General features: G+C 40.8%; 1 protein-coding gene across 4 annotated transcripts; it reads left to right on the top strand.

Moving 5' to 3' along the window:
* The first annotated feature begins 18 nt into the window (after positions 1-18).
* On the top strand, positions 19-9370 carry LOC122323565 (claspin). Of its 4 annotated transcripts, none has more exons than XM_043217479.1 (24): positions 19-171; positions 1249-1360; positions 1512-1855; positions 1938-2102; positions 2195-2251; positions 2353-2425; positions 2902-3004; positions 3100-3608; positions 3698-3886; positions 3989-4143; positions 4259-4434; positions 4511-4563; positions 4693-4877; positions 5017-5545; positions 5622-5682; positions 5780-5864; positions 6103-6215; positions 6384-6545; positions 6858-6979; positions 7096-7223; positions 7304-7421; positions 7552-7628; positions 7799-7960; positions 9051-9370. In XM_043217479.1, the coding sequence occupies exons 2-24, from the start codon at positions 1300-1302 to the stop codon at positions 9165-9167; spliced, it is 3744 nt and encodes a 1247-aa protein (XP_043073414.1). In that variant the 5' UTR covers positions 19-171; positions 1249-1299; the 3' UTR covers positions 9168-9370. The 4 variants fall into 4 exon arrangements, with proteins under 4 accessions (XP_043073414.1, XP_043073413.1, XP_043073415.1 ...); XM_043217478.1 differs by lacking the exon at positions 19-171 and adding an exon at positions 371-785 and having other exon boundaries at positions 1941-2102; XM_043217480.1 differs by lacking the exon at positions 19-171 and adding an exon at positions 372-604.
* Positions 9371-10564: the final 1194 nt, after the last annotated feature.

Raw genomic sequence — 10564 nt, 5'->3', positions numbered from 1 at the left:
ACAGTGAAAATGATAAAAGGTTTGGGCGGTGAACTACACGGATACACAGGCTCGCCGAGTTGCGTGTAGCATTACATAATTAGATTTTTTAGCAACGGCACTGACTTTAATGCAGTTCAGCCGACCATCTAAATCTAGGGAAGATCTGCTGCGCGCGCAATCATTTCAGTTGTAAGTGCCATTTGACACGTGTATTGATTAATTGCGGATGGTCAAAGGTTTACTGATTGGCAAGCACTCAAAAGGCTGTGGATGTTTTCTTTATCTTTACGTGTTATCTTTTATTAACCGTTTACGTGAAGCGTCCTGAAAGTTACTGTATATTTTATTATAAAATTATCCTGCCCCCATGTGGCAACTTGCCTCATTTGCTGGAACTCTGTTGTTGTCCATTTACAGTCAGCGTTGACCAATCCGGCGCGTTATTGGCGTTTCGGTTCCGACCGTCTTGTCCAATCAGCGCAGCCCAAGAGCGCCTAACAACCGTTCGTCCAATAGCGATTCTCGAAAATAATGACGGAGAAAGTTAAAGAAAAGCGCTCGAGCCCAGCGCGCGAAGGGTGAAGCTCTATTCGTTTAGCACCATCGGGCGGGAGTTGGATGTGTACGTTCTGGCGTTGTAAAAATAACGTTTACATTTAGAAATTTGTGACATTTTGGATAAAAAGACTGCGTTTTTTACGTTAATACGGCCTCGGATTGTCTGCATCGAGCGATTAATGTAGTTTTGTACCGAATAAAACTCGAGACACGACCTAAAGATGAGCTCTCTGCTGTCTGAGCGGGTAATGTATCAGAACAAAATATCACTAAAGTACTTCAAAAATACATGTAAACGACTATATTTGTTGAACAAATACTAATTGACAACTAATTCGCTCAACGGGTGATAATGATTTTGAATAAATTCATCAGGTTATTTGTGTTTAGCTAGCCCGCTTAGCTATTCATCCCGTCTTTTGTCACGTAAGGCCAGAGGAGATTTGAATACTTTATTTGCTTCTTTAACTTGATTGTCGCCATTGTCGAATATAATTTTATTATGTACTACGTAAAATAGTATCGTGAGCAAAAGAATGTCATAATAAACACGGTGTAAGTTGCCTTCTAACATTAGTTACAATGCGGTGCTCGTGGAAGGTTAAGTAGTCACAATGCGATATTTACATTCTCGCGTGCTTACAAAAGCACGCAATGGAAGTCTGTCAAGTGAATATTAACATGGCTAACAAATGTATTTTTTTGTAGCCTGTAGATCTGTCTGAGGCAGGAACGGCTGAAAGTGATTCAGATAGTGGAATGGGCTCGCCAATGGAGGAGCCTGTCATTGAGACCAACACGGTCACTGAGGACCAACAAGGTTAGTTGGCTAAGATTATAACTATTTGAGAACTTGATTCATTTGTATTTGATGATGAATGAGCGAGAAGAATGCTTTTGACACTTTTGAACATTGACGCGTGAAATATGTTGTGGGCTGACAGATCCTTTTTGAACCTTTTGTGTTTCAGATTCAGATGAAGATATCACTGTTGGCCGTAAGGGCCGCTCTCGGAAGGCACTGCAGGACAGTGACTGTGATGGGGAGCAGGACAACTCTGGAATGGCAAATGCTCTGGTCCTGTCGGAGTCCAGCGATGAGGAGACGAAGACCAATGAGGCTGAAAGCAACAAAAAGAAAAGAGGAAAACGAGTATCCCGTATCCAAATGGACAGTGATGAGAGTGAGCCAGAGGCAGTGGAAGTCCAAGTCAAACCAAAAGAAGCAAAGAAGAAGAGGGAGAAGTCGCAGAGATGCAAAGAAAAAGGGAAACGCAATGTTGCTCTTGTAAAACGACTGAAAGAAAAAACAGAGGTGGGTGCTTAAAACATTTAGCAACCAACATATGTCATATTTATTTGTTTGAATCACTTTAGTTTCTTTTTTTTATTTTAAGGAGACTTTTCCAATCAAAGCACTTAATGACAGTGGCTGTTTGCTTGGAGACTCTGATCTATTTGACGCTCAGTTAGAGGAAGACTCTGAAGCGCAACTGGAAGGTGAAGAAGAAGAGTCTCTAGATGCTATTCGAACAGCTGTGAAAAAGAAGGCCAAACGCAAAGTAAGCACAGACATTTGCTTCGAGTGTCAAGTTGCCATATGATGGAACTTGTTATTTCTGGTTATTTTTTAATTAATTTTTTTAATTTCTAGCCTCATCTGTCTGAGTTCAGTGGAGATGAGGAACAAGAGAACCGGTCACCACGCAAAGTAAGATTTTTATATATATTTATTAATTTTTTTATTTTTTGTAGTGATAGTGTTGATGATTGTGTTAACTGAGTATATTAAAACCACTGGCTTGTTTTCAGGAGAGGAAAGCAGCAAAAGCCAGCAAGGAGGCAATCAAGGAGCTTCACAGTGAGAGTCAGAGACTTGTGCGAGGTCAGTCAGAAGTTATTTCAGGTTATTCAATCTGCTAGGATCACTAAGGGCGTTTACATTACTAAGTACATCTAAGATAGACTAAGACAATCAAGTGAAATCTGTTCTTTTGAACTTTATATTCATGTATCATGGTTTCCACAAAAATCTTCAGCACAACTATTTTCATCATTAATAGGACTAAATGTTTCTTAAACACCAAATCAGCATATTAAGAATGGATCGTGTCATGCTGAAGAATAGAGTAATGAAAGCTGAAAATTAAACTTGGCAAGCATGAGAATAAATTAAATTATAAAAATATATTAAATAAGAAAATGTTGTCATTGTTTTGTTTAATAGCAGTTAAAAATATTACTGCTTTACTGTATTTTGTATGAAATAATAAAAAAAAACTCCCAAGTGTGGTGTAGAGCATTTCAGGATAATAAAAAAAAAAAAAAAAACTTAACTGCTGTCTTTTTATACATTTGCAGAGTCTATGCTCAATCTACCATATTACATGCCAGAGCCCAAAAGTATACACCAGTTCTTCAAGAAAAGACCTCGTCATGAGGGTCCTGCAATGGCTTTGCTCAAGTATGAGATCAAGTCTATCACTAGAGAACTAATTGATTTTCTGTGTATGTTCATACTGTTGAAATAACCAGTATAATCTTTCACTTGTCCATAAGGTCTTCAAAGTACCAGGCTTGTATCTTAGAGAGCACTACACAACCACCTTCAGATCAAACCACAAGATCTCAGCACATGCCTGAGCAGGGCTCAAGCGCTCCAGCTGAATCTTCTCTAGGTACCCAGTCCTTCACCGCATCCCTACCTCTAGGAGACACAGCCACCGGCACTCATCAGGACAGTCCCACCAATGACAGCAACCCACAGACCTCAAATGAAGCAGAAGCAGAAGTAGAATATCACATAAGCACTGACAAACCCAAACCTGTGGGTCAAGAGATAGAAACTCCCATAGAGCAAGAAACTGGGGGAGAGAAGCTCTCAGACAAGGACCAAGAAGAGCAACGGGTCTCAGTTGATCAGGCCCAGACTGCTGCTCAGATACTTAAACCACGCAAGAATAAACTAGCCAGATTAAGAGAACTTGGTCTAGATCCTCCTCCTGTGGCAAAGTTGTGTGCTGATGATGGGGCTTTTGTCCAGTTGGAGCCACCTCAGGAAAACTCAGGTGAGATTTTTGGATTATCACTTTTCTTTTCTTTTTTTTAAATGTCCACCATTTTCAACAAGTGATTGATTTTTGTGTGTGTAATACAGCTCTGAAAGCACTACAGGAACGCTTCATGAAGCACATGCAACCTGTTCCTCGCCCTAAAAGGGAGCGCACATTGCAGCTTAATGTGGTGAGGAAAGACAGCGCTCCCTCGGGACAGGAAGAACTGCGCTCTGAATCAATTACAATAACTGTCAATGAGGGAGAGGATGAGCCTGCAAATGTCAAACCAGGTACAATCAATATTTTTACCACAGTGCTTTGATTTCCAGGTATGAAAGCATGTTTGTTTTTTCCTCTTCGTTACTTCATTACACTTGTTTGTGTCCTTGTAGGTGAGAAACTGGTACTGTTGAAGTCTCGTTTACAACAAGCTATGGCCATCCGCAGGAAGGAGGAGAGGGAGCGCAGAGCTGCACTGCATCGCCTTGACAATGAGGATTGTGAGGAAGAAGAGGAAGCGGAGATGACCGAGTCAGAGGATGAAGAGGTACAAAAAATTAGCATTATTCTTGAATTGGTCAGTTAAAAAAAACTACTACTCTTTATCATGACTTTTACAGTCAGCAGTTAAAATTCTGTTTCCATCCTTTTTTTTTTTTTAGGGTGTTGATGAATTGCTGGGTGATGGTGGTGGTGATGAAGAGGCAGCAGACAAAGAAGAAGATGAAGTTTCAGTAAAAACGTGTGCTTCCCCAGGATTCAAAAGTCCCTCTCCAACTCCAGCAGACACTGATGGAACACTGATGCTGTTTGCTGGCAACTCCTGTTCTCGCACAGGGTATGTGATCGTTTCCTAATTAGGCTGTAAAACACTCTCTGTAGTCCATACTAATTGAATGTCTTTTTCCACACAGGGATGGTGTAAGAAGATTAGGCACAGCTGGCCCTGAAGCCGATAATAAAATGGGTGAGTGCATATGGATATTACATACATACTCTGTCACTGTTTCTTATTTAAAACAGTAAGTTGTTAATACCTGTTGTTTTGGTATTACAACTGGTCACACATTTTTCAGAATTTTTGCTCTTTTCACAGAGGAGGATGACACCCTTTCACTGGCTAAGGACAGCAGTCATAACAGTAGCTTTGAGCTGATGGGCTCAATGATCCCATCATACCAGCCGGTCAATAGAGCTGCAGGCAGAGGTCTGTCCAACAGTGCTTTCCGCTCTCCATCTCCCTGCCTCTTCAGATCCAGCTTCCTTGGCTCTGCTTCAAAGGTGAATGTCACACAATTTTGTTTAAAATTATATTTTTGGCAAACAAAAAGCTTTACTGTTTAAGTTTACTGAACAAAAATAATGTGACCTATACCTTTTTAAATGTATTTATTTCTTCAAAATCTGAATGTTTTTTCAGAGCTCAGGTAAGATGTCCGAACCCTCCCTCTCCCTCCCTGTGGAGGATTCTCAAGATCTTTATGCTCCCTCTTCCCCGAGTGAGTCTGCCCTCCCTCCGGCTGGGGACTCCCAGGGTCGCTTCTCACTGGAGGAGGACACTCACTCCCAGCTACTAGATGCCGATGGCTTCTTAAACGTGGGTCCCCGTGGTGTGCCTAGCCGTTCACACAAACGGCAGCTTATATTAGACAGTCTGGATGAAAACGCCATGGATGCTAACATGGGTGAGCTCCTAGGGCTCTGCTCAGGGGGCTTCGGAACAGGGCAGACCCAGCCAAGGGCTTCTCAGCCTGCAGCAGAGGATGAGCTGCTGGGATTGTGCTCCGGAGCTTTTTCCACACATCCTGAAGAGCCAGTTGTCAAGCCCACGAAGAAGAAGAGCAAGGCATTGGAGCCAGAAGTCCAACGAGGGGAGAGTCAAGGCAGCTCAGAGGCAGACATGGACCAGCTGTTGGCTCTCTGCTCTGGCAAGTTCACAGGAAGCCCATGTAAGTCTTGTGGTGTTTATACATTGGGTTAAAAAGATGTTTAAGTTTTATAGATAACAAAGTCTATATTTTTTAGCTGCTTCATCGCTACGATCAGTCTCAAGTCCAGCCTTTGAAAAGCTATCTGAAACAAACAGGTACATCGATGTACATCGTTTTCTTGCATATCCTTGAAATGTATAGTTAGTATTAAAAAAATACTCAATAATGTATACCCTCATACTGTCCCCATAGAAACAAGAACATAATTGAGGAACAAGAGGAGGAGGGTGACTGTGAGTTCCGGCTCCTGTCAGATGTAGACAGCCTCAGTGAAAAGGTACTTGACAAATAATGGGTCTTAGAAAATATTTGATACTGTTACTTTGCCAAATGTTCCCACATTGGTTCAACCAGTGGGGTGAGTTTGAGGTGGGACTACCTGTTTGTCCAGAAAATGGGAGTGTTTTCAGAAAAAAATATATTGTATGGTGGCACAGAAACAACAAGACTGTTTGTCTGCATTTGTTACTATTATCTCAGTGCTTTGTGCTGTAAAAATGTATTTTTAATTTAAGGATGAAAATGACGATAAATCAGATCCTGAAGAAGAGGAAACTGAGAATGAAGAGGAGGAGCAGGAAGAGGAAAGGGAAGCGGTCTTTGGACGACGCACTGGCAAAAAGAAAATGTGTGTCTTTTTGTTTTTCAGAGATATTTGTGAACAATTTAAGTAGTTTAAAAACCATTTCAGCGCAGTAGAGGTTGGGAGTTTAGAGATGAATATATTTAATCTTATTTGATTATGGTTTGTGTGTGTGCGTATTGATACCTATTCATGATATTTGTGTTCCAACAGCCGTTTAGCAGAGTTTGTGGAGTCCGAGGCAGAGTTGTCTGGTAGTGATTTGGGCAGTGAGGATGAGGATGATGATGGTGGTGATGAATACGAGGAGGAGGAGATACAGGAAGATTTGCCATCAGATGAGGAGCTGATGGACCAAGTTAACAAGATTCACATGTAAGAAATATCTTAATCTTTCATTGACTTACGTTTTTGTTTTTTTTTTTATTGTTGGTGGAACAGTTGAGTACATTCTAAAGCAGCTGAAATGCTTTTTTGGTAGATTTGCATTTTACAGTGGACAGCACAAGCTGCACAAGAAAGTGTTGTAATATCAATATGCCACATGGGGGAGCCAACCGATTTATCAAAGCTAAGCGGGGTGATTCTGTTGTGCCCGACCTGATTGCTTTTCTAAATGACAGCTTCTTCTGTAGCCTGTCATAGTCTTTAACTAGGAACTTGAGGCTCATTATGTTCTCCTTACAGGAAGCAGGTCTTGGATGATGATAAGCGAAGACTGCGGCTTTATCAGGAGCGTTACCTCGCTGATGGAGATCTGCATTCTGATGGACCTGGACGAGCTCGGCGTTTCCGCTGGAAAAACATTGGTGAGTTCAGTTTGTAGTCTGGATGCCACCTCTCAATATACCGATGATGAAGAGTGCTTCTAGCAGCTAACTGAACCAGATGTGTCTGACCTGTTTTGTATGTTTGTTTTGTCCAGATGATAACTTTGAGTTTGGTGGAATGGGTCCTGATGGAGATGAGGAAGAAGATGATGAAGAAATCGATCAGCTGGAGTTGCAAAGACGTAAAGAACGGCTAGAGCGGGAACAGTGGATGAGAGAACAGGTGTGTGTGTGTGTGAGAGAACCAAAGAATTATGTGTTCGTGGTTGTCTTTATGTGTCTGACTTGGATCTTGTTCTATAGACCGAAGCTCGGGCCAAAAAGGGAGAAGATGCAGATGATGAGGAAAAGATTGCAGAAGAAGACAGTCAGTTTATGAAGCTAGCTAAGAAACTAACTGCTAAAACCCTTCAAAAGAAAGGTACTAAGATAGCAAAGATCAACCAAATGTAATAAATCAAGGTTTCTGACAGTATTTTGGACTATCGTGCTGGTTGACTGACTTTGGAGTTTCTCCTGGATACACTTCTAAAACTGACACCTGTTTACAGACCCTCCAGCTGCTCCCCTGCAAGAGAAAGCCGCTCCCAGTACCAACCAGTTCCGAAAGCCATTTCAGCCCACTGTGGTCAGTGTTCCTCCCTAATGCTGTTCTCTACTTCCTGTGTAGATTTTAGTTTATTAGTGGTATCTTTCTAGTATTTGTTATAGCAGTTCTACTGTCAACTTGTTTAAATTGCTTTTACGGGGAAATACCGTCACAGATTTGTAATCTTTTGGTGTGTACTTCATCTTCAGGTCAAGAGAGGCTCATTACTCAGTCAGCCTCGAGCAATGTTGCAAAAGTTAGCCAGCATCTCTGACAGCAACCCCTTGGCTCCTCGTAACTCACGAGGTTTCCTCTTCCAAACCCTGTCACCAGAAAAAGAGCCGCCTGCATCAGAGGGACTCAGAAAACAGGTATTTTAAGTTTTCTAATGTTATTTACGTTTTTTAGAATAACATTTAAAGGAAAAAGAAATACTGACGTTTCCTTAATGCATGATTTTTAAGTGTAGTTATTAGTTGTACCACCAGATGGAGCTGTAGTTTTAATTAAGACACTGAGAGTTGAGGCGTCTAATTACTTCAACATTCAAGATAAATGTTTTATGTAATGATAGCTTTTACTATATATGATGCGATCTTGGAAAACCCAACGCATAGTGAAATAAATAAAAAAAATTTTTTTTTTTTTTTTTTGGTTTTGATATCCTATGAAAGCTGTGATTTAAGCCCTTTCCAATACTGTTTTTATTTCTCCCGTAGCTTGACCATAACAAATTTGAAGTTTGCTGATAGATAAGATTTTCAGAAATGGGGTTTTAAGGAAAAACTGGTTTAAAGCGGGACGAGCTTCACTTGACTTAAACGGGTTTAATGAGAGCTGTAGCACTATACTGCATTACACAAACAGACGTGCATAGCCTCAGAAGAGCGAACGCAGCACAACTGATCGTGCACCTGTGCAGATAACAGACTCCTCATCTTTAGTCACTTCATCCAATCGTTTATCTCTGGATGGGAAATAGTCCATTTCTAACAGTTTTAGGGCACTAACATCGCCATGACTGAGCAAGATTGTTTAATTGAGCAGCTACTTCAGACTGTATTGTTTTCTTGCGCTCTGCTATCTCACGATATTAAAATTGATAAATAATAAGCTTTTGCGTGCCTCAGTTTACATGGGACTGGCATTGATGCACCTTTTTTATATTATGTGGTTCATTTCGATAAGATAGGTTAACTGTTTTTGTACTGTTAACTGTTTTTTGTGATGTTAAAAGAAAACCGCTCCGCTACGCGTTCAGAAGAGAAAGGACAGTCCTGTCTGCTTGTTGCAATAAATCACTTTTTTTCTGCAATAAACAAGTGAAAGTTGCCAGGATATTTACCGAGATTATAAACCAGATGTAATATGAACCTAATTTTTTCAATCTATTTGTGTGTGAAATAAAAAAATGACATTTGTTCTGAAGTATGAGTTAAAATAAGTAAATTAACTTTGCAGGTGAAGAAAAGAGGACAGTTGGAGTCTTTTAGCCCTGCTGCCAAGCGGCCATGTCTCGGGAACTCCCTCAAACCTACAGGACCGCCAAGAAGTATTTTCAGCTATCTGGAAAACTAAAGTTGTTTCCAAACTTCCCAGTGTTACTAACAATTAATACAGAATTCTATTTGTCCGATTGTCCATACTGAATGCTATGTTGTTGAGAGTTTGTCTTGTTTTAGATTATTTGTATCATGTAAATATTGTGATTTTTCTCATTTTTAAGTGAAGTAATTTTATTTGTTTTTATAAAATTGTGTATTAAAGTGTATTTTAAATCATTGCTTTTATTTTCATTTTACTGCCAAGAATATTTCCTATGTAACCTGCTCAAATGGATACCAAGACAATTGTGTGGTTATGCTTTGGTTAACAGCATTTTTTTTTTTTTTTTTTTTTAGCGTTATTATAAATTCAGCTCTCTTCTGGAGTTGAATTTTTTTTTTTTTTTTTTTTTTTAATGGATCAACCTTGCTCCAGGGTGGACACAGCCTCTGATTTGTGACTATATTGTCAAGAGAATACCGAGAGCAGCTCTCAGAAGCCCCTGGATGATTTTGAGCTCATTTGTAATTTTCATTTTGCAATTTTTAAGCAAGTTTGGTTCCAGCAACATGTTGAGCCTCCACATGGCGCATTTTGTTTTAACCAATGATCCCAAAAAGAAATGCTCTTTTGAAGATAATTGACCTTGTCAAACTAGAAAACTAATTCTGTGTAGCCTGCCAAGCCACGTTGTCCGTGTGTGTGTCCGTGTGTGTGTGTGTGTGTGTGTCCGTGTGTGTGTCCGTGTGTGTGTCCGTGTGTGTGTGTGTGTGTGTGTGTGTGTGTGTGTGTGTGTGTGTGGAGAGCTTCTGGGCAACTGGTTGAATGTGCAGTAGCTGCCATACTGGATCTGAGTGGTGGCTTTTGACAGCAGTGCCAGGGGTGAGTTCCTTTGGGCTCTGTCACTGCTCAAACCGCCGGGACGGGAGACGTGCAACTGAACTGAGGGAAATGGGTCATAACTGCAGGCTGCTCACATCCAAACAAGCGCTTCAGTTTTCTGGCAACAGCACGCTTTTACTGCAACTTATCATGCATGTGTGGGACACAATCCGGCTTTTTTTTCCATGTGTGTGGCATAAACGTGCGTCTAACCCCGTACTGTTTTACAGGTAATGTTTTTGAAATCATACAGCAAGTGTTAAAGCTCATTTTACGAGGCAACTGCAAGCATCTCTTGTCTCTTGCTCTCATCTTCATTCCCGTTCCTTCCCCGGATTGTTTGCTTGATGTAGATGATTTTCCATGTGACGAAGCCGCAGGCAGACTTTTTATTTGATGTATTTTTCATGTGTTAAGGCTATTATTGAGAGATGGAAGGGGGGGAGAGAGGAGAGACAGCCTGAAGGTGCGACACTTGAATGGGGATGTTGTTGGACAGAGCGAGGAGGGGGAGAGAGAAGAGTTCTTTTCTGTCGCCAGCAATTGCT

This window comes from Puntigrus tetrazona, chromosome 19 (genome assembly GCF_018831695.1).
Source record: "Puntigrus tetrazona isolate hp1 chromosome 19, ASM1883169v1, whole genome shotgun sequence".
Taxonomy (NCBI): domain Eukaryota; kingdom Metazoa; phylum Chordata; class Actinopteri; order Cypriniformes; family Cyprinidae; genus Puntigrus; species Puntigrus tetrazona.
Note: the sequence above shows the minus strand (reverse complement) of the source record. Positions and strands in the feature narration are given on the sequence as shown.

Coding starts and splice junctions, on each gene's coding strand:
- LOC122323565 (XM_043217477.1), top strand. CDS start 762: ATGAGCTCTCTGCTGTCTGAGCGG. Junction 5,546..5,621: donor CAAGTTCACAGGAAGCCCAT/GTAAGTCTTGTG, acceptor TATATTTTTTAG/CTGCTTCATCGCTACGATCA. Junction 6,546..6,857: donor CAAGTTAACAAGATTCACAT/GTAAGAAATATC, acceptor TTCTCCTTACAG/GAAGCAGGTCTTGGATGATG.